This window comes from Gymnogyps californianus, chromosome 8, assembly GCF_018139145.2.
Source record: "Gymnogyps californianus isolate 813 chromosome 8, ASM1813914v2, whole genome shotgun sequence".
Classification (NCBI taxonomy): Eukaryota; Metazoa; Chordata; class Aves; order Accipitriformes; family Cathartidae; genus Gymnogyps; species Gymnogyps californianus.
In genome coordinates this window covers 32,488,952-32,516,733 of record NC_059478.1, presented here as the reverse complement: position 1 = coordinate 32,516,733, position 27,782 = coordinate 32,488,952, and the positions used below count along the sequence as shown (strand labels likewise).

Genomic DNA, 27,782 nt, shown 5'->3' with positions numbered 1-27,782 from the left:
TCGGCAGCTAATTTGTAGTGGGTTTTAGTCTTTCCACTTCACAAAGTCCCTTGCCCAGCTCTCAGATGACTGTCAGCAGACTGAGTAGAGGTAACCAGCTTTGGGTGGGAGCGGAACTGTAAGCAGGAACGAACTGGAAAGAGGAGGGGAAGGTAGCACAACTCTGATTTGTTGTTGTTACAGCAAAACATATATACACGCATTATACGTACATGTTACATATCCTGTAACATGACATTTTAGATGGTGTAATTATATCAACATGCAGACTCAGTTCATATGTTGCCCAGAAATATGAATGCTTACATCAGCTAGGGACCATTAAATACATTGCTTGGAATAAAGACACCAAAGAATTAATTTTAAAAATCTTTATGTGAATATAAAAGAATTCTTTCCAAAGAAAAATAAAACCAAAAGTTTAGAAATTAGTGCAATTTTTCAAGTTCTATGCAACACAGTGTTTACATTTGTTTTAAACGGAAGATGTAGACACTGATACACTGAAAACCTTAACTCTAGCTTGACTAGTGGAGGGAAGGGAAAAAAGCAAAAAAGTTAAGAAAATTACTATACTAGACGTTACCAACTCTTAAACAATTGTTTTCATTTTCTAATGCCTAAACTATTTATGGCTACCTAAATAAAACATCAGTATTGCTTATATTACTTATTTCCAAGTAAGTGTATATTGTAGGAAATAAAATACCCATATATATATTTTTAATGATCAAAAAAAAAGAGTTAGGTGAAAATTTATTTTCAGTGAATGTTTCTTAATCCACTATAACACAGTTGTTGCAAAAGAATCTTCTCAAAACTGCTGCCTGATCCACCTTGAGTAAAAGAACCTACTAGTCCAAAATTTGTATTATTGCTACAAAACACTTCTCTTCCATAATGGTTAATCTTATATAAAAAATATTAACAAATGATATGTCAATCAGAACATATTTTTGTTTCTTTGGATCTATATTACCCGTTTTACTGGAACCTGGCTAAAGTTACTAGTAATGCTGATTAACTTCAGCAATATTCATGATTTCATCTCACAATTTGAATCTCTTCCTAACTGTGCTCTCTGGGCATGATACAAATTCATCTTGCAGCAGACACAAGTAGCATCTTTCTTCATCCTGCCTCAGCAGTGGTGCACATTGCATCAAAGAACATTGTATTGACATTGTTCTACTGCTATGTGTTGCATACAGCTCAGCTGTAACAGCAACACTGTCAGGAGCTTGTTCGACATGAATGAAGTTAACATTAAAATGATACTTATTTTAACGATCCTTTCTGCATAGCCAGATGAGCTGAAGTGAATACACCACCATGGCTTATAATCAACTGTTTATTTCTACAGATCGTTTCCTCATTCATAGGATGTAACCCAAGTTTAACCAGTTATAAAACAGCCACTCTTAAACAGGTTCTCAATCCCAAAGAAACGCTTCAGTTATATTCACAGGCTTAACTTTTACCAGTTTTGAAAAGTCCCAAATAAGTAACATTTCACCTAATACCTGAAAACCCGATCCATTTTTGGCAACCCCAACAAGACTACTGGGGACAACCTTGCCCTGAAAAAGGTTGATGCCTGTCTGTAGTCCCGTATTTAAATTCTTCCATCGCTAGTCAGAAGATAAACTTCCAATTAAATGATAGGGAGGTTCTTGGTCATTTTTGGTCCCAGGGTCTGCAGTTTTGAGAAGTGTACATCAAAGACATTTGCTCCAAGTTTTTCACTATTCAGCACCTGATACGACTACCGACACAGCTCTGCTACTGTGAGAAGTACAACAAATGCATCAAGCCTACTAACTAGATGAGTATGTGAAAGACGTCCATGAAAGTTTCCATGCTGTAAAGAATGAGGGTTAAGAGACCCATTCAACACCATCAGTGACAGTTTCACATTTCACTAGAACACACCAAAGCACCAAGCTTTAGAAATGTAAGTATCTTGCTAAGACTTAGTCTCCTGTTCCACTGCTCACCACCATCTCCCACACCACTAGCAGATTAAACAAGCAATTATATCTTAAAAATACAAACCTCAATAATATCACTGCAGCAATAAAAGACCTCAAAACCCAAGAGGTAGTCCAAAGAAGCATAGAGTCCTGAAGAATACAACCTGACAGACAAAACTGTCCAAAGGCAGTTTGTCTGGCATATTCTCTGCTCATAACACATTTAGCATGAGACTGGCTTTTAAACAACGCCTTGCGTAGACAGAAGTTTTGAAAGAGGAATCTCTGTTGAATCCCTAAATGTATAGCACTGTAAAACTATCACCACAGCTAAGAAGCAACACTAACTAGAGTATTAAAAATGAATACTTCCCTTTTCTCTAGCATTGCATGCAATGCCCAATAAAGAATTTTGGATGCTGGGGAAGGAAGAAATCAAAGAACAAGCCATACTGAGGGGCATGCAAAATGGAAGACTACTCAAATTTCACAGTTCAAAATTAAATTCCGCAAAGCTGAACCCTGCTGTCAAATCAAAGATGGCCTTAATGGCGCAGACAGACATATGCTTTCATTCACACATATGGCTGAGTTTTATATTAGATCACGGACTGGTACAGCACCCTCAAATACTTAGTTTAAGTGTATTCATTTTGTTTTAAGGGCTGCTGTCATTTTATTTTAACTATGGGGGTAATGAATTTGTTCTAGACAGTTTGCAAAGAAGAATGGACATTAACAAGTTGCCTACAAATACAGTTCACAACAAAAACAAGACATTTGGTAAATAAATTGACACAAATTTTGTGAAAGATAGCAACTTCCTGCACACAAATTTCAGATACCAATCCCCATTTCATCTTCTTCGATCCAGATACTGCAAAACTATTACAGTTTATGCACTCTTCTCCCTGCCAACAAACAATCTTTGCTGCCAACAACTAGCAAAGCTATCTTTCATTCATCTGCCTAGCACAGTTAGTTCAGAATAACTGAAGTGAAACTGCATTTAAAAAAGAGGAAAATTAATTTTGATGCACAGGGTTGTATAAATAGCTGGAAATAAATGAGGTCCCTTCCCACCAAACCACCTTTCTGCAAATAAATGCAGTGTACCAATATGCCAGACTTTTAAAACATAGCCCAGACTTTTGAATTATTATAATAGCTTTTTTCTTACGCAGGAGAAGACAGCTTATTTGGCTTTAGTGAATTCAACATCTTAAAGACAGGTTTTCCTTAATGTATATACGCACAAACTTAATTTTTTTTTTTTTAAATAAACTGAGTAATTCTGCTTCTCACTTGAGATGACAAAACAAATCCTGTCTTCTGTTATGTTACAAGTCAACTGGTACTACATCTTTTTTTCCTTTTTCTATAAATGCAAGTATTTTCTTGCTTTTAAAATTGTACTTCATATTCTAAAAAAAGTATTTTTTAAAACATGTTACCAATCTTTCAAATTTATTTTTAGAAGAGCCCAGCAAAAATGCCCAATATTGCCAGTTTCCTGAAGTACAGTTTTTGCATAACATCTTCCCATTACAAAAGTCAACTTTCTAGCCCAAACTCATTAAATAAAGTTTTAAATATATAGTGCCAATTTTTATATTTACAATATATTCTGAAGGCAAATATAAATCTTTTAAGTTGTGCTTGTAAATACATACTGCAGTTATTAAATCTACTCCTACTTGGAAAACTACATGCTACCTTCTAGACACACCACTGATCAACTTGATCACTTCTTGATAGGTTCTGATGTTGAATTCGCAGTTGCCCACCATTCTAACCTCCTCTTTCATCAAGTAATTGGAAGTGGAAGCTATAAAACATTTAAGGACACTTTAGCATATAAGTTCCCCTCATGGTCCTTGTGGTTTAATCAGATGTTGCACCCGGTACTTTAACAGTGAGATTCCTTCTGGTATTGGTAACATGACGTTGTTGAGCTAGGAATGAGCGTCCGGGACCATCTCTGCAGGCACCACTACTGCCAACCAGTCTTGCTTCCATACCTAGCTTCTGAAGAGTTAGGCTCTGCAAATAAGTTAAACAACATTTACACTATAGCAAAAACAGAAGAAAAAAATTGGCCATCTTTCATACACAAAGCTCATGTTTACTTAATACGGACACAGAATTTCTTTTACTGTATTTCTTATATACCCTCTTGCTGCCATTAAAGGTATGGACCAAGGCTGAAGAAAATAAGATTCATTCACATTCATGCAGAAAGTGTTAATTTTAGCTTATTGTAAAGCTGTTCCTTTATTAAGCCATTTAATTTTACTTTCCTTTTTTGATTTCCCATTCCAGTCTTTCTTTATGAAACTATTTAAACATTGCTTCATATGAAGATGAACAACTTTCTCCAGTTCTTTTCACAGCAATCTAACATCAAACGTTCTAACAGCCTTTGCAACACTGCTGCAGGATGAGAAGATGGCTCTATCTGTATTTCACAAATACTGTGCGAAAGACACTGAACATCTAAAGCAGGAGTCTGGAAACCTTTTGAACCATGCCTCCCTTTGTCTCAAGCCCAAAAACTTCAACAACAAATGCTATTGAACATTCAGGAATTTTGCCTGCTAAATCCAGATGGAAGCTTGTGGCAGCAAATAGTACATGAATAAGTGGAAGCCATGGCCTATGCCAAATTTTAAGTCTCCTGTTCCACAGCACAGAATACAAGCAGAAAACATACAACAAAATAATTTTACAAAATAGTTGATTGTTATAATATTGCTAAAAAGAAAAAAACGGCAACGTAAGATTTAACTGTCACATTTAGCAAAATGTGGTTTTCTGATTTCTGAGATACCAACAAATGAACTTTTGACCCACCTTGTTATACCATGCAGTTACAATTAGCTTTTCCTCATAATCACGTAACTTAGCAAGTTTGTATTCAGCCTGCAAGGAGACAATAGAGAAGACAATCTCAAAGAAATCACAAAAATAATCTGCATAAACTTACTGCAGTCCATTGAGTGAAATAAACACATGCAGCAGAAATGCTTAAATATGCAAAATAACTAGAAGGCTTAGAAGTGTAAATAAAGATACTGCCATAAATGACTATGAGAGAAGTTACAGACTACTTCAAGAAGAGGCAAAACTTTACACAAGTTGCAGTTCAACTTAGAAACATACTTTGAGGGTGCATGGCGCGGGAAATGCATGAAAGTCTAGGGTGTATCAGAAAGTCTATAAATAATTTAGTAATTTTTTCACCTGAAAGTCAAAGACAAGAATGTACCTCTAGTGGCTGAATATTCTTATCATGTTACTGAATTGCTATTATATCGTATACTTACCTAGTACATACACATAGAAGAAATCTGAGGCCACAGCATTTTTGAAGTCAGACCTTTCAGCCTACTAACTCGTATTGAGGAATTTTGTATTTGCTCAGGTAACTATTCTAACCAGTCCCATCAATATTGCTATAAAACTGAATGTAGCATTTCCCAAATTTTTTTTGGTACTTGGACTACTGTCAACAATCCTTTGAGGATTTCAGCCAAGCAGATTTTACTGAATTAACAGGTTTTACTCTTATATATAGTTTCAAGAACTCCAGCCTATGAAACCACTGATATCAGGGGTCTAGTAAATTAAACAAGTCACTGCTCAAATACCTAGTCCCTCATACAAACTAAGTTACATTACTACTAAAAAAGGTCAGACTCTGCAGCTCTGTACAAGTTACTGTAACACAGCAAAACTATTAGTCTTATGAAGTATTTCACTTATAGCTTTTCAGAGGGTTTAGAAAGAATCTAGATTAGTGTTTCAGTTGTACACTGAAAACACTGTTGAAAAGTAAACTGCTCTGACAGACTTATACTAGGATACAAGGTTAATTAAGACAAACTAAAATCTCTAGATTTGATGGTCTGTGCAGTTTCTAACTGAATGCAGCATTGAAGGGTACTGGATCATTAGGAAACAGTAACTTGAGTGTCTAATATCAGAGACAGCAGAACATATTAGAAGTTATTATTAAATATATGTAATTTTTTACCTCTAGTGCTTCAATTTTTTTGTCTTTCTCCGTTATCTGTTTTCTGAGCAACATAATTTCTGCTGATGCTGGATTTAGCTTGGGGTCTAAGGTTTTTATCACCTGTACAGGCAAAACAAAAGCATTACAAGTCAGGTTTGATTCTCAACAGCTCTGCATCTCATTTGCTCACAGCAGAAATATAAAAACAGACTGAGCACTAGTCAGGCAATTAGGATGAAAACTAGGCTGTGACACTGTACAACAGAAGATAGCAAAGGGTACAAAGGAATCATTAATGCATCTCATGCTTTAGCCTAAACCCCATTCTCTCATGCACTTAACTCACTGCAGTTGAGCAATTTGACTAAAAATGCAACGTGAAGCTACTAATTTTTATTGGGAGGTGGAGGGGTGGACTCAAAAGCTATCTGTTTAACAGTTTATGAGGGAGGAACGTATCTCTTCAGAAATATGCCACTCACATTTCTTGCTTTCTCAAGGTACATTTTATATCTTTCTTCCATTGCTTTCATATCCTCATCTTTTTTTCGCAAAGCTGCTTCCAGCTCTCCAATCTTCTGGGCTATTTACAGAAATTATCAACAAAGACATACAAAATAAAAATAGACATGGTACTTTCAAGGCTTCTGTGTTCTCTTGATTTAACCACCCCCCAGATAAACTTTCTAGCTACTACACAATTTCCTAAGTTCTTATTTTTGTTTCAGTTGTACTGTAAGGTCCCACCTGACCCTGAATTCCCATTTTGCAGAGTATTGTTCAACAAAACTAAGCCCCCATGAACCTCTCCCTGCCCACCACCATGGGCAAAAAACCCTCCCCCCACCCCCGTTTTGGGCTTAAAGCTAAGCTGTAGCAGAAAGCCTTATCCAGACAAGTATCCCATAGCCCAGTGGCTATGGGAATCATTTCAGAAGAAACTTAACACAGTCTCATAAAAAAACCCTAAAACCACACAAAACAACTTACGGTTCTGACTAACATCAGGCTGGAGTTCTGCAAGATCAGCCTCTTTCTTCTGTAACTCATCATGAACTTCATTCAACTTTTCCCTATGAATGAAAGGCTGGGCTAAGGATTAAGCTCACAAATAATTCCATGCACAGTTTTAAGAGCTGAAAGCTGAAACTTGATGGTGGAAGTGTTTAAACAACTATTTTAAACTCTGGCAATTCTTTTGAGTTTAAATAGAAATATTACTATGTATTTTTGAAGAACCATGAAAGTTGTGACTTCTGAATTGAGTCTCATTTACCTACAACTAGAAACAAAAAAGAAAATGAACCCCTCCAGCATCTCCTCAGCAGGAACTACATCTGCCGAAAGGATGGAAGTATTTCAGAAGAATGAAATATGTTTTGAGTGCAGTAAGAGTGATGGTTTTAGCAGTCTGTTGTAGAATCCGAACAGTTAAAATGCTATTGGTGATGAAGAGACAGTCAAGTGGATACTAGTATTACAAGATTATCACGATCCGAGTAGACAAAACTAGAACGCTAATACTTAACTCACTACATGCACGATTCTCAAATCAGCGGCTTAGAAAAACAAGACATCCCTACAAAGATTTAGGCAGTTTCTGAGCTACAACAGTAAAATTATTTAGCATAAATAAGCTATTGTGGATGCATGTGCCTTACTTACATATGTGCTGCCAATTTCTGCTTCAGGTTGCTAGACTACGAAAGGAAAGAGTTAAAATTCAGTTATATTTCAGTATTTCATACTGCGCGATGTTAAAGTGCTCTTACAAATCAGCCAAGAATACTTAGCACACCTGAATAAGTCAAACCACATAAATCCTAAGAAAACCACATTTTTTCATGCATTTCTGTAACTGCATTCATATTTTTTGCAATCGCACAGATACCAGTTCCAGCATCTTTTTTCTTTAAAGCTATCCTTCTCACTATACCACCACTTAATGATAAAACTAGAGATTTTTAAAAGTAAAGTAGAAGGTAGAAGAGTTACAGTTCCTTAAAAGAAGGTGGGGGGAAGGAATCACATAAAACACGAGCTTTTCAATCGAAATGCAGTTGGTGTGGGGGTCTCATGGATTTTCATATTATAGAGACTAAACTCATCTGCTCTGAATATAGTGGAGCCAAGTCTGTGTTACCTAAACTGAAGGAGTTGTTTTCAGGCAGGAGAGAGATTTTAGAATACATAGAACCACCTCAATTGTTTAAGATCTTTGCTTGTTTGCTTGTAAGGTCTTTCGAAAAGTGTGTGTTTCTTTGGGGGCGGGGTGTGTGTGTGTGTGGTGTGTGTGTGTGACCCGAAGGGGCTTCAGAGCTTGCTTATTCTTACTACTGCATAAACTAGTGCATTTCAAACTAACTTTAAAAAAAATCTCTTAAAAAAACCCAAACAAAACAAAACAAGCACCAAACTACGATCCTGCCTTCTTAGTAGTTATCAGCACTAGACACACTGAAAAAGAAGAGGCATGTCTAAACAAAGGACTTGATGTTACACTGAAGGATTTTAAACAAAACTGGCAAGATGTCTTCAAGGTCAAGAAGCCTCAACTTTCACTTACTCCTTCAGTCTTGGATCCCTGCTCCTGTAAAGTCTTTTGCAGGTCTTCAATCTGCTGCTGTAACTCCCCAATACGCTCTTCATTTAACCTTTTAGGAAGAAAAGACACTTATTACTCATCTAAATAGATCATGACAGATTTTTCTGTTTCATGTCTGGATTATAATTTTTCAGAGGGTCTACCCAGCAGGACTTAAGCCACAAAGAAACTGATCTCAAATGCTTTTAGTTTGACTTGAACTTCTGCTGAAACAAACACATGGCAGCTTTATTAAACATTTTATAATGAAAGACCTAGAATAATTTTAAGTTTTGAGAAAAAAACTTAACTACCCAAAATTCTCATCCCCTAGTAAACTGCTTTCAGTATTCATTAACTGACAGAGAAATTCAGACCATCCCAGTGTTACAACATGATTAGTTTGAAGTTCTAGAAATAGAGCTTACATCCATTCTTGGTCTACCAAGAATCAGAGCTAAGAAGAGCATCCTATAAGCAACACTTTCTTCAGAGTATGCTACACACATATCTACCACATTTCACAACACCACATTTAAGCTACTTTCCTTCTTGCTTGCTTCATAACCCTTCGTGAATTACACTGGTGAAAGAAAAAGCATAATTGGCTTCCTGCACAGTGCTTCGCTACAGATTTAAGCCACAAGGCCACTCTGAAGGTCCAGAAATCACTTTTTGCTATATTTTACGATGCTGTTTCACCCATCACCTTTTCTCAGTTTCTAGTTCGTTCACTGTCCGATGCTTTTGCTCCAGCTGTTCCTGGAGCTCTGTAATACGTTCATTTTCTGATCCTTCCTGTTGTAATAGAAGCATCTTATTTTCATGCTGCAGCCGAATAAACATTTCTCTGAATCAAAAACAACAAAAAAGCCACTGTTAATTAAGAAAAAGGTGACTAAGAGTAGGAGGTAATATTCCTGTTCGCTCCTCCAACCTTGAAGCGAGCGAAACAAGTTCTGCTTAAGGATATAGTTGGGGTAACAACGCAATTTTTTATTAAAAGGTAACTTAAACTACTGTCTTTGAAAATTGTAAGAGATATGAACAAAGTTTTAAACTAAGTCACTCCAAACCCAGATCTTATTGTGCCTTTATGTTTCACTCTGCCAGACTGTAATATTAGCTAGCGTTTAGCTGTTCTGTCTTAGTTGCTGTGTATTATTTATTCTGTCTGCCAGTGGCAAGATAAGAATTGTTTTGCTCCTTAAAGAGGATGTTTCAAGCTGAACTTTATATACAGCAATCTGATATGCTTTTAAGAAAGAATGCAAAGTAATTATAGTATGAGGAAATAATTGTGAAGAGCTACATGGGGGTCCAAACAAGCATCGTGGAGGGAAAGCAAGAAGTAGGATACAGAGTCATGTTGCCAAAAATATTGAACTTTCACAGAGACAATATTATGCCCCATCCATGAAAACCCCAAAACAACCTCAACCTTTTTCTCTTACCTATATTCCACTGGCAGAATTTCAGCAGCAAGAGTCTCGTGGCTTTTAACATGAGATGCACCTGAAATTGCATGGGAAGTTTAATTTAACCAACTTGAAAAAATCACTAATATACATAAAAAAGTCCTTGAAGATAAAGCAATACCTGTTTGACTCAGGTGATCCTGCTGCATCTGTGAATACCGGAGCTCTTCATTTGTCTCTTTTAATGCATCACACTGTATTATCAGTCTCTAAGGAGATATATTTGAGGTGGAATTAAGTCATACTGCACCACTTTAAGACCAAATAACATTAATCAGGAATACTACTGACACACACACATTTTAAGACATATTTTATGTTTTATATGTGTATACACACACACACGAGCTGCTGAACTTTATTTTTATGTTAGCACTACTTCTGGGAAGGTTTTCCTCAAGCAGAGCATTTGAGAGTAGGTGTTCAAATAAACTCTCATTCAAGAGACTTACCTCTTTTTCTTTGATTAAAGCTTCATGTTTTTCTTCAAGTCGCTTCATTTCAAATGCTAGCTTATCAGCTCTTTTTGATTCTTCAGACAGTTTGTTATGAAGCTCCTGGACCTTTTCATAAAAAGACTATATTCAGCACATGAATGTGGCAAGAAGCTACCTTTAAAAGCTATGTTAAAACCTTCACTCCTGCCTAGTTCAGCCAAAATAAACAGCTGGTCCTCCAAGCCTGGGGGAGGGGAGATGGGATGGGAGCCTGTGTGTTTGGGGTTTTTTTGTTGGTTTTGGTTTTTGTTTTTTCTTTTGTTTTTTAAAAATATTTAACTCCTGCATCTCTTAATTACTACTGAAATAAGTGAAATTGAAATAAAAAACTTCTACAGTTTAAAATAAATTTCCATTAAGAAAGTTCAGAATATTACATACAAGTGATCTCAGTAACAGCTGAACAACCTCTCCCAGGCACACAGATCACCTCACTTAAAGTAAAGAAGAAAAGCCTGCAAACCATGGACAACTAGTCAGTTGAGAGGGCAACTACAGTTAAGCTTGCTAGTTTAACAAACAGGGAAAAACAGAAAGTGAATGGCAGAGCATGAAGGAGTGTTCACTAATAAGAAATTTTAAGGGGACAATACAGATTAAGCCCATGGGCTGTTAAATTAAACTGTTCAATTTTTTTCATTGAAACATAATTAAAATAAATTTAGGTAAGACGACTATCTGAGGAAAAAGTAACATCTTAAGTATAGATGCAGCCTTACCTGTCTTTTGTAGGTTTCTAGTTGGGCACGTGCTGCATTGGCTTTCTTCAGTTCATCCTCCAGACTGACTGTATTGTGCATATACATCATGTTGGTTTCCTGCAGAGATTTGACTTGTCTGCGGAAGTCGTTCAGATCCTGCAGCTTTTTACGATACACTTCAACAGTTGATTCCAGCTTACTTGCCTTGTCTGCAGTAGTCCTTAAAGTATAAACAGGAATTAGAAGAAAGAGTATGTTTCTTCAAAAGATTAAAAAAAGTCAAATTCTGCCTTCATGCACATTCAAGCTATTTTCAAAGAGATGCAACATGCTTAACAGCAGAGTTAAATCTTACTGCTTTATTTTTCAATGCATCATCAATGCAAACTTGCATTATGCAAAGATTGCCTATAAAAACTGAAATCACCACAGGGTTTAAGTGGGAATAAGACTGACAGTCATACGCCAGGAGTACAAGCAACAGTTAGTATGTCAAATATCTCTAGGCCATCCTGTGGGGTGCAACGTAAATGCACCACAACATCCTGTGCTAGACAGTCATCTCAAAGTACTGGTACTTGGTAAGGAAAAAACATGCAGACATTCTCACTGCAGGGTTATACATGATTAGAACATAACTGCACTATGAAAATGATCGCTAACAGATACGACCAAGAATTACCAGCTGATCATTAACAAAAATCTACGTGGTAAGAAAGTATTTGGATCATAAATACATGAATTAATTTTAATATCTGTGTTTCATATCTGCCATCTCATATCACTAGAAGCTAGTACAAGAAAATTATGGAAGAAAATCTATAGCTAAGATTTGTTTCAGATGTTATTTAAGAACCACTAAGTTAAACACCTGAAACCACTTTTCTTTCCATGTTTTATTCATACTATTTTATGAATAGCAGACCTGCTTTTGCAATATGATTTGCTTTGGATATTTCTTGGGTGGTCTGGTATTTAATTTAGTTTACACAAGCTGGAATGTTACATTAAATTCTCATCAAGGTTACTGTGTATTTCATCTTCATTTTGTTAATCATGTTGCTAATCTCTGTCTAACCTAGAATGCTGACACCAAAAGTTATGTCAGCGTTCTAACTGCATATATGCTTTTCTACATCAGAAAAGGCAGCCTCTTGCCAACACAAATGTCCCCTTAAGAATGCACCCCCCCCCCCGAATTTCTTAATTCTTGCAGAACTTCAACCTTCCATCCCACATGAAGAAGAATAATTTCTGTATTCATTAATCCTGCTTCGCAGAAAAATTTCATGTTGCTGTTCTTATGCAAGCAATCGAGGCTATGTCTGAAAGCTTGCACTCCATCTCCGCTTTGTCAGAGGCCCTTTTCCAACATTTATTTTAGATCTCATTCAGATAAGATCTATCTGCAGAAGTAACGCCTCAGAAAAAAAATCTTGTTAAATACAAAGCCTTGGATTTAGTCATTAAATTCTCCTAATGTGTGTGTGGAGCTCTCTCTGTTACATACCTAAGAATATCATTTTCATCTTTCAAGGCTCTAGATTCTTCTGCCAAAGAGGTGAGTTCATTGTTTCTGTGTTGCAGTTCAATCAACTGTTTTTCTAGGTCTTCACAATGGACACGATAATCATCTTTTGCAGCTTCAAGCCTACCAGATCAAAACCAGGAACTCTGTTAAGAACTCATCGTTATTACACATTTTTCATTTAGTGCTAGAACTACTAAAAATAAGTAAGACAAATGAAACTTATTGATTTAAGTAGCCAGAAAGATGGTACTGTAAGCATGGAACATTTTATTGTCTGCCTGTTAAATCATAATGGATTGTATACTGCAAATTTACCATATCAACATCAAGGGATCACATGAGAAGTGATTTTCCCCCCCCCCCATAGAGATCACAGGGAGAAAGACTGATAGGTAAAAGAAATCAGTACAGTAAAGCGATATGGTGGTTTGGGGGAGGGGGGGTGGTGTTAGGGTTTTTTTGTTTTGTTTACACACAAATCACTTCGGCACTCATTTTCTGCCTTCCATCACCTTTTTTTTGAAGTGTCAAATGGCTACAATATGGCAATCACAAAGTAATATTTTCTTTTTAAAGATAAGGACTGTCTTCAAAATATGTTTATACAGTACTAGAAAGCTTTTATAGCAAAAGAAATTGAGATGGAAAATCCTGAAAGAGTACCAGAAATTCTCAGGATATACTTGACATAACAAGTGAGGGATTTTTGAGAGAAATCATTTCATACCTGAAGTTTTCTTCTTGCAGTTGTTCCAGCTGCAACTGTGCATGAAAATACTTTTTTGCAACCACAGTATTTGGATCATCAAGAGAGTCGTCTAATTGCTCTAGCCTGTCATTCATAATCTCATTTTCTGACATCAAGCTGTTTTTTTCATCCTGGAGGGCAGACACCTAGTGCAGATGAAACAGCATCAACATTGTAAGACCTGTCCAACTGGAAAGAACTAAAGCAAGACAGCAGTACATCATCAAATTAGTTTATGAAAAAGGTTGAGCATTTAGAAATTTTAGAATGTAATTTACATAGCATACTTGAGCATACAGATGCTTTAGTGTATGACAGTTATGAAGCACTACAGGAAAAGTCCCTCTAAAAAAAGAGAAATTTTTGTAACTGAAACCATGGTAAAGGCAGACAACGTGATATGGAGAGAAACTGGTACTTTCATTAAAAAGGATACCATGGACGTTGTACAAAAAACTTTAAGTATTGGTGTAAAGGTACTCTCCATCTTGCTTGTACTTAACAATAAAAAGCAGGATGGCACTGGCCAGCACACTAACACAGTACTGCCGTGCGCTCAGCAGTGAATGGTTGCGCAAGAAGCGGTTTCAGGCGCCATAAGCTAGTAAGCACACACACAAAAGAAAAAACCTAGACAGCTTTATATAGAGCATGCATTTTTTGCAACAATCAAACAAGTTTGATATTGAAAGTGTTCACAGCTAAGCAAATGAGAATACAACACTTTATTGAAACAGTAAGTATATTAACAGCCATAAAATGGGGAAGGATTAAGAGGATAGAACCTTTAAAGTTTTTCTAGTGAAAGCTGTTGTGTTAATTTTAACATCCTGTCAAACATAAGAGCATGTAGCATGTGTTAGTTAACTGGCATTTAAACAGGGAACAATATGCTTTTCGGGTTATGTTTTCCTGAATCATAAAGAAAACCTACCTTTCTTATACTCTTGGAAAATATCAAGGAAGACTGAGACCTTACAAGTGAATTTATTAAGAATTAGTTTAAATGAGAAGTGTCAGTCAATATTATGGCTTCAAATAAATAAAATTAAAAAAAACCATATCATGGTGACATCATTAGATAAAACATCAGATATAACCTAAAGTATGCAATATTAACAAACAGTTTGTTTGTGATCATAATTTAAAAGTTTATCAGTCAAACAGATACAAGAAACAAAACAGTAATTAATCTACCACTTCATTAGATGCTGGCTTTCTAGGTTCACTTCTTTTTACATACTGGATGTCACTTTATTATATACATGCACACACAAACATCTGTAGGTAGAGAGCATATCTGAGCCTTGCTCAGCGTAGTACTTCCTGTTCAAGGTTCAGCCACTCCTTAAACATGCACAACATTCACACTTTTAGAATAATGTTAAAAGAATGCCTGTCTCAGACTTTAAAAAAAAAAAAATTCCTCAGAACTCAGAGCAAGTTTTTCATCTTTTCTCAGTTCCTTTCTGATAGCTTTCTCTTCTTCTTTTCTATTATTTCAGAGTAACAGAAGTGGTGTCAAAGTCAAGCCAAATTATGAAGAGATATTTTAAAAACACGTTCCAGTATTAAAGAGCTATGGTATCATTAACTCATCTGTTTATACTCAGCAGTACCTTTCCCTCGAACACCTTTCATGTCTTCACTTGGCCCACGCTACATTACGAGCAACTGGCTTTGTGTAACCTATCATTAATTACTAGAGAAATCTCGAAAGAGAAGTTTGTGGGAGACAGGAGAAAGCCTGGGACTTCTCTAGTGAGACATACTAAGTCTCCTAATGGAAGCAGAAAGTGCAACTAAATTGTTATCCCAGCACCTCTAGAAGCAAGAGCTTTTGAACAGTGAACACGCTTTTTGAAGTTTAGCAACTGTAATCTGTGAGTTCAGCTGTCAAATCAATCCTCTTGCCCATTTAAAGGAAATCATTTTCTCCTGCAGATTCTGCTCACAAGCATTTTTAGATCTCTGCTTTCACTAGGAAGCCTTACTACTGCCTCAAGAAAAAAGGAAATGAAATATCAATTCAATTCTAACAACAGCTTCCTGGGCATGGCAATTAGATATGAGCTACTTTATATATAAGTATTCTACTTTTCCAGTCATCATTACCTGCAAGAAATGTAAAACTGGCCTCTGGTTTTGTGGTGTGGTGTTTTTTTTCCTTCTTTAGAGGTTCATACAGCCAGTATAGCACTCTGGCTCCTATGAGGAGATGCCACCCAAATGTTCTCTTTGTACAGAATCAAATCCAAGATGAACTGCCTTACCAGATAAACCTCTTTCTATTCTCAGATTATAGTGCCATAAAAGAGGAACCAGACTTAGGGCTAACAAACAGATTTTTTTTTTCTTTTTTCTTTAAGAAGTTGATTGCAATGCAAGTTCCTGTTTATTGAAGTCCTCTCTCCGTTTTCTAAAGAGTGACCTGATTAACTTCTGTATCCATTAAAAACAAAAGTAGGCCTATTATCAGTGTGGTTTGAAAATGTCAGCAAGGATCTATTAGTTTCCATTATTTTTATTTCCTGAAATATCCTCCATGTTTCAACTGTGTACAAGAAAAAGTTAGTAAATTTTAGACAAATTTCAAATTTTAGTCTTTCATCAACTCCTATTGAAAATAGCGTCATTTTCCTATGATTAAATCTAATGACTGATTATTACATGAACTGGATTTTTTGGACACACTTCAAAAGACTAGAGGAAGCAGTGACTAAAAACGAAAAGGGCAATTTTTAAAGCCATAACAACATTGTTTTGATGGTGACCTGCTACTACGCGTAAACGTAAAGCTAGCAGACCAAACCACCTGTGAATTAACAGTTGGCACAGGACCTCAGCTTACACTTCCATCAGAAAATTATTTCCAGTAATTGCATTTTGGCGTACAGAATGATTGCTTTTCCCCCCACAAACAGCTAAGAATTCTCAGAGAAACTTAAATAAATGCAAAATTCACTTTGCCCTTCAGAATTCCTATATCTTAATAGCAGCACCACTACATAGCAAAGAAAGAAGCAACTTGCTGTTTCTTACCTGTAAATCTAGCTCTTGACATCTTTGTGCCAATTCTTCTTTTTCTGCTAGTGCTTCCTGAAGATCTTCCAAAGCTTTTTTAAGCTTTTAAAAAACAGGATAGTCAATCATTCTGGCCCATATCCAAAGTACTCACAGTTCTAGCTTCCAAAATGTCTCAATTGCTTATACCAATTGTTTAAGAAGGATGTTAGGTGCACACATTGACACAGAAACCTATATATACACTGTTAGATCAGGATCTCTGTTCATTTCACCTGCATTTTAAATGACTATTTTTGTCACAATTGTATAATTGTCACAATTTCAAAATCCCTGCCTGTTAAATCAAACGTTCTTCATCTCAGAATAGAAATACTGATGTTCTTTTATGGGCAGCTACTTTTAAAGACAACTTCATTTTACGTGCAACACCTTGCAGTGTTCAGGATATCAAGAATTTTCATGACCCCTTAAAAATAACCTGAAACGTTTAGCCTGACACGGCTGAGCCTTGATGTACCCCTACCTCTTCTTGCAATGTAAGTTTGCACTGGCCAGTTTTACCCCCGCCAGGAAGATGACATAGCAGTCACTGCATTTTTTTTTTTTTAAAGAAGCTATACAATAGCACATAACTTTTCACTTAATTAGCACTGAAAAATAGCACTACTTTATTGTATATTCTCTGCCTACATCAGTATGTTGCTCTGCCCTTTATGAACCAGTATGGTTTAATCAGATCAGCTCTGAGTGGAAAACAGACCAAGCAGTTTGTGCAGCTAGAAGACAAAAGAGTGCAATTTATTGTTGAGGTTATTTTTTTTTTAACTTTTAGAATTGGAGAGGAAGAGCAGCCCTCCTCTTCATTTAAGGGATGGAAAGATACCAACTTATTGTTCGGTCTTGAACTACAACAGCAACAAATATTAGGCAGTTACCTGCTGTTCCATTTCACTTGATGCATCACTTGTGGAAGGACCCGTTATTTCCTTGCTCATGAGCTAGAGAAAAAGGCCACAGAAAAAGAAGGTTAAATTAGAGGTTAAATATCTGTAAATTCACTGTCTACTGAGTACCAATTGTATTTTCCACCATGTCCTTGCATCCCTTCAGTATATCAAAACAGATTAATAATAATTAAAAAAACCACTTCATGGTTGGTAAAGGATTTAAACAAATCTAGAATAAGATGACTTTTTTACCTCCCCCCTCCCCAAATTAACCAAGTTAGCAGTAACATCTTATTGGATGAATCTGTGATCTGTTGAAGTTATCACTACCCCCTAGTCAAGTTAAAATGGAGTGAACTAGAGGACGGGATTTCACTCAATTAATTTAATAGTTATCACACTTCTTTGTGTCATGTTAATTGCCATTAAGCAAACAACGGGAACATTAACATAGCTCTCACTGATCTCCAATACAAAGATGTACACAGTATGTTTGTCAACAATTAAAGGGCTTTACTTTTTACTCAGGAATTACAGTATTATTTCTAGATCTTCTTCAGAAAGAAGGTTCGATTAGTCAGAATACAACAAACAAGAGGTTTATGGATTTATTTCTCCCAATAGGACACTTATAGCTTTAAAGACTATACAGTCAATTTAAATCTAAGTTTTAAAGCCTACCACCAACTCCACTGCTACCCTGATGAGGCTGCAATTACACATTACATTTTCTTCAAAGTCAGCATTTAGTTTTTGTCTCCCTCCACACTCTGCTTCACAGTCCTGAAGCTCACAGATGCGAGTGACTGTAGAGCTACGCTGTGAGCTGGATCACTAAGACGATCCAACTAAGAACAAATTAAGATAGCAGGGGGAGCACACCAAGCCAATAATAGAAGAGATGCGGCTGGGAGTTTGTAAATCAGATGCTGGAATGGTCTGTCAGAACAATGCAGCCTCACAAACAGTTACGATCAGCTTAACTTTGGGTCCAAGACTACAGAACTAGGACAGAAATTTCAGAACCTGACTCCAGTATAATCGGCAGTTGGCAACTAGATACGTTTCTTGTGTGGAACAGGAAATCTTAAGCATTTATTATCTCCACAAGTTGTATGTTTGAGCATACGAGACTAAAATCAAAACCCCTTGGTTGGGGTCTGGGGCCTCTTGGTCCTGACCCTCCCAGATAATTTAGGGAAGTACTTACGCTCTTCCCTGACCTTTGCTTGGATGAAAGAAATCACAAAGATCAACAAACGGATATTCGGACTTCTCAACTGACAGCATTAGGCTATGAATTATTACTTACCTCTTGAATGGCAGTCATGACAACATGTTGAACAGACTCTTCAAGTGTCATGATATTTTGTATGTGTTCTGTGAAAAAGAATTTGTAGTAACTCATGACAATGTTCATCTTAATGGCTTGAGTACCATGACATACCGTTTGCAGAAAGATCCTGAAGAAACTATTCTCTCTAAAGCTTCATCAAAACAGGTAGCGTTCTTTTTATACAGAGCACTACCATTAACCAACAACATTATTATCCCATAACATGGTAGATAAGCATAAGACATTATAATCTCTTAAGTGAACAAATTTATACTATGCATAATAGAGCAAGGAGATTTTAATACATCTGTATTTACATGGTTCTTTTTTCATACATCATCTATGTACATATACACATAAGCTTTTCCAAAGAGTCAACAAGCTTGCAATTGAGTTAATAAATAAAACTTAATGGAAAAAAGTAATCGCTAGCATCTTCATTCCCAGTGCAGCCTGATGGCTTACTTCCCAAACACTCTTTGATGCAGTCATTTCAGACTACCTAGGAATTGCACATATTCTAACAGAATCATGCTGAGGACTCCTTAGCCATCAGAGCATTGAGCATAAGCTCTGGGAAGGGGAGAGAAAACTCAATTAATTCAGTCTTGAGCCTCTGCAGACAAACAAAAGGCAGTTTCTAATATAAGTTTTTAATTTAATTTGCTTGATTTGCATTTGAATACTAAGTTTTAGGTCTTGGTACATATTTTAACAAGTATGAATAACTCACATACACTTCAGAGTATTTTTTTAAACCTACCCTGAGCAAAGTTTGAGTCTTATTCACAGAAGTTTCCCAAAGATTTTCTGCTTTTAAGTGAACTCCACTTTCAGAATAGGCGTGCAACATATTAACAAGAGACTTCTTGATACATAAGAAAGAAAAGTTTCTACATCTCTCTTCCACCTTAACAATCACCTGAGGCAGTCTGCTGTTTGATGAACAGATTAAGGTAGTGCGTACCTTGTTTCCTTTCACAGTTGACTGCACAACCTAAAATAAGCTGCAGAAGCCTGCCCAGTTCAGTGGGATCCGAGTTCTCAGATATCCGGTTTAAGTCTGGAATAAGCTCTTCTGAAATCTGCTGACCCAAGAACTGAAAAAAAAATGAAGAGAGAAAGTAGACTCCCACTTTTGTACAACATGAAAATCTGCTATCATGTAAGGAATCTGGACTCAGTAAGCCATGCAGAGAAAATGGTCTATTAATAAGTTTGTTACCGTAAAACTTAAGGAAGGGAAAGATTTTAAACATTAAACAGGGAGATACGCACTAAAAATATTTGCTTATGAGAGAGTACATAGATAGCAGTATCAGATTAGGAAATCGGGAGAGGCCTAGATAAAGCAGATGTTCTTAACTCCTTTGTTACAGGGCTTCATACATGAAACTCGGATGTCACACGCTGTGCCTCTCTTGCACCAGCAAAGACCATTCCAAATGTCTGTCTCCATCCCTCAGTGTGGATATGTGTTTGGGGGAAGGGGTAGTCAATCCACTGCTAGCCAATGACCTTTACCATACTTGGCACCTCAGATTTTTCTCTGAATAGGCCTAAATTTAATCTAAAGTAGACAGCATTAAAATAAATATATGCAAAACACCTAGCAATTATTTAGCGCAATGAAGTTATGCACTTTAGTAAGAGTTCTATAAAATTGTTCTGACAAAACCACAAGTTTTGAAAGTCTATTAACTGGGGGTTTAGTTAACTGACCACTTATACAAGAAAAAGCGACAGTAGTAAGTTAAAAGTTCTTGGGCTAGACCTCAAATATGAGAGAATTAATTTATTCTACCAACATGATAAAAAAAGGAATTAAAAATGCTTCCAAATTCAGTTGCTCCCTAATGCCTCAAAAAGCTCCTCATAAGCCTAAAGAAGTTCTACTTCTGGGCTTGCCAGAGAGCCTCAGTCCTGGCAATACAGAAGGGCTTGGCACTCAATATCACAACTAAGCCCAGGTGAGACCAGGAAGCCATAAGATGATCTGGTAAGTTTTTCTATACCATACCCATTACATAACTGTAATCAAGCTCCATACAAAATTCAGCAATTTTTCTTTTCAAACTCAAAATACAGCACCCTTTTATGGCTGCCGTACTCATCCCGCATGAGAGAGAACAAACTATAATCCTTACTATGTCCAGGACAATTCGTAACTTATCTCCCAGCTTCCAAGTGAGTATCATATAACCTAGACTAGGGCTGCCGAATCTGTTCTGTTGTGTACAAAAGGATTAAAACTTCACTAGACAAGAGCAAATATGAATGCACACACAAAAGTCAACACGATTCTGCAGCTCAGTCCTTATGACATTCACCAGGGCAATGACAGAGACATGGTTTCCACATTATACTCCAAGAGTCTTATCTAAAATACACCTGCTCAAATTAATTTTATATTCACTCAGACCTCCCACTTAACCAGATAATTATCACATACTTTTTGCCAAAAAAGTCCTTAAAATAAATTACTTTGCCAAGGGGGAAAAAAAAAAAAAGCTAGGTGAAGGAGGACAATAATCATAATGTTTAATGATTAGAACAACAAAAAAATTGCTGCTTTTTCCATACCTCATGATAGTAGTCCATAATTCCTTGCAGTATCTTCTTCAGATTACTGGACTAATTGTCGTACATGAAAGATAAAGTTACAGGCTTTTATTAAAATTCTTAATTTTGCTGAAATTAAATAATAATTTATAATAAAATGTTTACATAGCAGCTCTACAAGAGGACCCTGTAATGACAGGGGAAGAGAAATATCCCCATGCAACAACGCTGGAAGGCACTTAAACTATCAACAGACAGTTCAAGTTCATTTAAAATAACCTAAAAAAGTCTGAGCTTAATTCTGTAGTTTTTGGACTGCTAGATACTCTCAGGACAGACACGATATCCAACCCCACAAACTTTCACTAACTTCAGTTTTGAATACCTTTATTCTCCAGTTGTCACCAACATCATCTTTAATGCGATTTAGCCAAGATGCATCAAACCAAGCAACATCTCTGAAACAAAATTAAACCATTAAACGTCAATAAGGACAGACTTAAATAAATAAGACACCAGATTCCCAGCATTAAATCATCAGGTGTTTGACTACCAGTGTCTAATGTGGCATAAATTCCTGGAGATTGCAAGTTACACCTATGTCACAGGAAATTTCCATCCTGCTGGCTGCATTAAGACACCACCTTCCAGGGCAGGAAGAATTTCTGTACATGCTTCAGCTAGCTACAGCTAGGAACAGAAGGATGCAAAGGCCTTTGTCACGCTGAATTTTTCTACCTGACAAACTGATCATAATGATGTAAAGAAACATCCTCTTTTGATTAGTGCTGATGTTAAGTTTGATACCTACTCTTGTGTATTTGGATCTTCCAACATTCACTACAATTTGTCAAAGGCACTTATCAAGAAAAAAAAGCATTTTAAACTACTGGCATTTCATATTTTTTGTATGTCATTGGTTCCCCTGGGCAGAAGTGTATTTACTTTGCCAGCATAAATAAAGATGAATTGCTGAGGGAGGTGTTTACACACACTGAGCAGCCAAGCAGTACAATCACAGCATATCTAACAATATCTTAACTTTTACACCGTACTGTTTATTCAGTGGTCTCAAAGCACCTAATAAAAGACAATTATTATCCCCACTTGCATATCAACCAACTGGGTTGTAAAGAAGTTTGCCCACCAAAGCCTGTGGCATCCTAGTACCACAAACACATGGGAAGTGACCCTCAGCGAATCTTTGCTAAGCAATCCTAAATCAATTTTTGCCATGCCCCAGGAAAAGGGTGAGCTCTGTCTTTACACAGCACACTTAAAATCTTTTCAAGCAGACAGGGGGGTTTCTGGGTTTGGGTTTTTTGGGGTTTTGTTTTGGTTTTCTGGGGGGAGGGGGTGGTGTTTGTTTTAAGTAATTTCTTAGTAATCAAAAATATAGTTTGAGCAAGAGATGGTAATTCAGACTTCTCCTTTATTATCTGAGGCAACAACAACAATAAAATCGCAGTGATGACTTGTAGCATGATACTCTTTCAATAAAAGACTCATGTTACAACCCTCTGAAGTAACTGCAAATTTCAAAACTAGTGTGTCACTCAACTCAGCACCACTTGTCATCACACGAATAAAATAGGAATGATTTTGCTTTTGATTAGCAAACTATTATTTGTTAATAATACAATTGCCATTGAAGTTTCACAATTGTTTTTTCCACACAAATAGTAAGTTATCATTTAAATCCTAGGACTTAAATCTAAATCAATTGAGCAATCCCAAGAGGAAGAGCACAAAGACATGCCTTTTGAACTTTTAGTTCCTCATTCCAAAGAGGAACATACTGCCTGAATCATGGATATCTACGGAAATAGTGTTGATGGGAAAAGTGAAAAAGACCTTATCATTCTTGCCCAATTACCTTAAGTATGAATTTAATACTGCAGTATTAGAATATCTCCTCATCACCGTCTCCCTTCTATCGCATTATTATTCAACTATTATATCATCCACAAAGCAGCAATACAAAGGCATATTTTATGTTCTGCTATAAACTGTCCACTCTAAGTTTCTGTCTACTTTAAAATCAACTATGCATGTCAAACACAAAAACCTCAAGAAATTAAATACTACTTCTTCAAACTTAAGTATCAACTTACATTTGGTGAAGTACCTGCGCCATGGCAACCCCATTAGTCAAGTCCTGAACATCTCTGCAAGGTGCAGCAGTATTGAACGTCTGCAACTAAAACAGGGAAAAACACTGTTTCTTGCTCAGTAGACAGAAGGACAGGAAATTAGTTACCATTTTCCTTTTCAAGGCACAAGCATTTAGCAAGATGTCTTTCTAGTTGAGGCAGCTGAAATCCTTTTTGAACTATGCAGTTTTTAAGACAACCCAATTATCTCAATACTTGTGACTGTTGATTATGACTAGTAGCTTAAAAAGTTAGTACTACCACGCTTTGCTTTTTCATGCTAGTCCTTCTATTGTATATCAGATCATGGAATACTAACTTGGGAAACTCAAGTCATATTTATCCATCCCTCAAATTATGTTGCAGTGCTTAGTTCTGGACACATAACTACCTAAACAAAAAATGGCATCAGAACAAGGGGCAAAAGTTGAGGGGGGGGAAAAAAAATCCAGTCTTTCACTACAAGCATTTAGTAACAGAAGTCATGACACCAATAGGAACCCCTGAAATTATTTGGAGGTTAAGAATGGAAGGGAGAAAATTATGCAAAAATAGTGGAAAAAATAGTTGTCTGAGAACTACTGCACACTTTAAGAATATGAAGATAGCTGAAAAAAACTGAACCATTTCAAGTCCTGTGAGCTGGCAACATATTTCCTTGCAGTTCAGGAATTCCAAAATTACTCTAAAGATGTTCCTATTTAAAAATGCAACTTCAAAATACTGCTATAAACCCAAGAAACTTTACCATAACCTGAAGTTATACATCTTTTCCTGGTAATCATATCTTATTCATATATTATTCCTGGTATTTATATTTAATATATATACATATTTTTCCTGTTGTTTTCCAAGCATCACACTACCTAGTGTTTAAACACAGGGCTGGATGCAGTTTTACCCCATCCACATATTTCTGTCTAAAGATTAAGCAACAAAGCCTCATTTTCCACTCTTCTCCTCTATTACAAAACCAGATTATAGATGGAAGCATTTTATAATAAGTTGCCTGATCTATTCTATATGAACTGTTACATGCAATCTTTGTATTCTAACTGGTGCTTCCAGGCACAAGTACAAATCAAGTCCTTTTGTATTAGGACTATACAAACAAGATGCAACTCCCATCCTGAAGAAAAAAAAAATTAATAGCTCAAGTATTTTGCAGCTGGCTTCTCCAAAAGCAATTCAAATGACATGAATACCTTCAGCATGTCTACATCCTTACAGAGCACTGCAATAAACACCCAGCAGACAGCTCTATACATAAGAAACCCATCATCAACCTGATGTATAATACTAGTTTATTACACATCCATAGGCAGCTCTTCTGCTGCCCTGCTAATTTCTGCCTGCAATTCTGACTGCTTCATGTATAAAGCCTTAAAACACTGAGGTACCCAGGTCCTCAGATCACTCCACAGACTGTAAAAAGCGACTGCAAACTCTGCAAAATACTCCCATCATGCTCCAGGAATTTGTGTCTTGGAGAACCCCTGGAGCACAGACAGTACATTTCTATTTAACAGTCCTCAATGAAGTTTTCTTCCATGAACTTGGCTGAGGCACTTTTTGCAGCCACAAACTCAGCATCCAGACATTCCGCAGGATATCCCCTCTTGTCAGAGTTTGTCACCTGCTAGTTTCGCCTCATCTCCCTCGCTTCTAGTGCAGATGGTGAACAGACTCTTCCCCAGTTGCCTTCTCCAGGAGCTCAAGTCTGTATTGAGCTCTACCATATCCATCTCCTCCCACTGTGTCTTTCCCAGGACCAACAGTCCTCATCTACTCAGCCAATTCTCATATGGAAGCTCTTCCATACTTCCCATGAGGATGGTCATTTTTTCTCTTAGTTTTCTGGTTTTCCTGCATTTAAGATCTGTAGGATGGGATTACCTCAATGTTAAAAATGTTTCTCCATTTTGGATATTGTGTATTTTTTTTTAAATATCCCCAAGCTTATATCTAACATTTTGACAGAATTAGCTATTATAATTGCAATGTTTTATTCCCCAAAAACCAATCAGCTCAGAACTAACTATTCTAGGTGAGAGAGCCGTTTCCACACACATGTCAGTTCATCACATAGTTACTCAGGAAAATAAAAGCTCATCAGCAATTCTTTTTAAGTTCAGCCTTCTTTACGATGATGAATAAAATAGAAAGGAGAAAGTTTGCTGTTAATACTATTAAAAAATCTATATGTGGAATAGAATGGAAGCAAGAGCAGATCCTTATAATCTCTGTCCACTGCGAAAACTGACTTCTTAAACTTACTACGTTTACAATGTCCTAAATTACCTGTCCATCTGTGAGAGGGCTTTCCCAAACATCCTGTGAACATAAGCTTCTTCAGAGGTCACTGGTGAATGACCTTGTCAAGTGTGTTTGGGAAATGGAGCTACTTGGACCAGAGTGGTGGAAAAGCAAGAGTTTCCAGCTGTGAGCATTTGAGGCAGTTGTCATCCACCATATGTTTATAAAGAGTGACCATGTACTCTGAATTGTTTACTTGCTTCAAAAAGAGTCTAATCAAGCCAAGAAGAGAAAAATATGCAGAGCGAGGGTTTTTTTAATTTGTTTTTCAATTAAAAAAGTGGTTTTTAAATCCTGTATTACAGCAAGTGAGAAGTCAGTAATCCCTGGTAGGTTACATAAAAGATTACGTAGAACACCACAAACTGAAGCAGCCATGATTGACAGCACTGTTTCTAATACTACAGCAGCCTTAATGCCAAGGCAAGAACAGGCACGCAAGCTTACGAGTTAAGACCGAGCACGCCAGAATTCAGAGTTTTATGGCACAATATCGTGATGCTGCCGTTTGGATATACCCTCTTGTAAACCAAAGAAATTGCTAAGTACAGGCACTACCATTTCACCCAAGCCTGTTCGAGCAGGTAAACAAAGCGTTAGAAAACCCTGTGACATGTAACACTGCTTTATGTATGCCAGTATCTCCCAGAATAGAAACAGCTAATTAAAATTAAGCAAAAAGCAGAACTGAGACACTTAGTTTCTCCATATATGTACAAGTTACATAAGCATCTAGAAAGAATATGAGAGTAGAGGTATTAATTATGGGTTCTCCAAACCCCACGCCAGCCCAATCATTTCCTCAAAACAGATTTTTACTATACTTGCAAAACCCATGAGAGTAGTAGGCATAGGGAGGAGGTTGGTAGAAGCAGCCATAGACTTCAGGACCGTAGCAATACTAATTTTTTTTCCCAAATTTGATTAGTTTTACTAAATATAGCTTCAAGGACACACTGCTACTCATGCTGAAAACTGTTTCATGAATCTAGCTTAAATGCACCCTGCCACTTGCTGCTACAAGAGAAGCAAGTGTTTTTCTCTCAGACATACAGCTATTATGCTCACAATATACATCTGAAAATTTAATTTTGTAGCACATAACACTTAATGCCTTTTCTCTGGATCTGCTGAAGGCTCTACCACCAAACAGCTGTAGATGAAACAAGAGTGTTCACATTACCCAGCAGAAATCAACCTATCCAACTCTTGGGAAGGTATGCCCTCGATTTCATCCAGACAATGTAGGGTTGAGGTTCTCCATTTTATACCCAGATTATACACACTAGGGACAGAAGTTTTATAGAGTCAGTCAAAGAGATTTTAAAGTAACAATAAACATTCCCATTCTTAATCCCAGAATATTAATAGAATAACTCAACCATTGGCAGAGTTAACATTACCAATGCTGCCAGTGCCAAACAGGGGTACATCTATCGTGGAAAAATCTTTCTGTTTAAGATGTTACCATACATTTAGTCTCTCTCCTGTCAAAAGACAGAAGCAGCCTCAGAGTGGTACAGTACTGAAAGACATTCAACTAACTTTTTCTCTGCTACAGTAAAGAAAACACCTACTGTAATGGCACCTAAACACAGAAGATTCCACTGCACTAGCCCTACTGCTGCTACTCTTACTGCTCCACTCCTACCCAGAGGCAGAAAATACTAAGGTTTCCTTCACATATACTAAATAAAGTTTGTCTTTCTGACCTAGAAAATTGTTTCTGCAACAGACTTGTGAGTTCAGTCTTAACAGATATTACTTAAGTCATTTTTCCTTGCAAACTCACATACATTTCCCCTATAATTTAATCTAATTCCATTAGGTTTTTCCTGTAACATCCTCAAAACTTTAAATTCAATGACACCTGGGTTGCAGAACCAATAGATAACACTTTTATTCAAATTT

General features: G+C 36.7%; 1 protein-coding gene across 1 annotated transcript in view; it reads right to left on the bottom strand.

Annotated features, from left to right (window-relative positions):
- Window positions 1-362: 362 nt before the first annotated feature.
- HOOK1 (hook microtubule tethering protein 1) overlaps window positions 363-27,782 on the bottom strand; it is a 29,587-nt gene continuing 2,167 nt past the window's right edge. The window contains exons 2-22 of the mRNA XM_050900808.1: window positions 23,517-23,602; window positions 21,788-21,860; window positions 21,424-21,474; window positions 19,808-19,940; window positions 18,817-18,884; window positions 17,493-17,555; window positions 16,573-16,656; window positions 13,510-13,676; window positions 12,762-12,902; window positions 11,270-11,471; window positions 10,506-10,616; window positions 10,175-10,262; window positions 10,030-10,090; window positions 9,285-9,425; window positions 8,558-8,645; window positions 7,657-7,691; window positions 6,982-7,064; window positions 6,474-6,574; window positions 6,010-6,111; window positions 4,827-4,895; window positions 363-4,016 (exon numbers count right to left, since the gene is read on the bottom strand). Coding sequence (XP_050756765.1) covers window positions 3,858-4,016; window positions 4,827-4,895; window positions 6,010-6,111; window positions 6,474-6,574; window positions 6,982-7,064; window positions 7,657-7,691; window positions 8,558-8,645; window positions 9,285-9,425; window positions 10,030-10,090; window positions 10,175-10,262; window positions 10,506-10,616; window positions 11,270-11,471; window positions 12,762-12,902; window positions 13,510-13,676; window positions 16,573-16,656; window positions 17,493-17,555; window positions 18,817-18,884; window positions 19,808-19,940; window positions 21,424-21,474; window positions 21,788-21,860; window positions 23,517-23,602 — 2,106 coding nt within the window. The 3' untranslated portion in view covers window positions 363-3,857. The remainder of the gene's footprint in view (window positions 4,017-4,826; window positions 4,896-6,009; window positions 6,112-6,473; window positions 6,575-6,981; window positions 7,065-7,656; window positions 7,692-8,557; window positions 8,646-9,284; window positions 9,426-10,029; window positions 10,091-10,174; window positions 10,263-10,505; window positions 10,617-11,269; window positions 11,472-12,761; window positions 12,903-13,509; window positions 13,677-16,572; window positions 16,657-17,492; window positions 17,556-18,816; window positions 18,885-19,807; window positions 19,941-21,423; window positions 21,475-21,787; window positions 21,861-23,516; window positions 23,603-27,782) is intronic.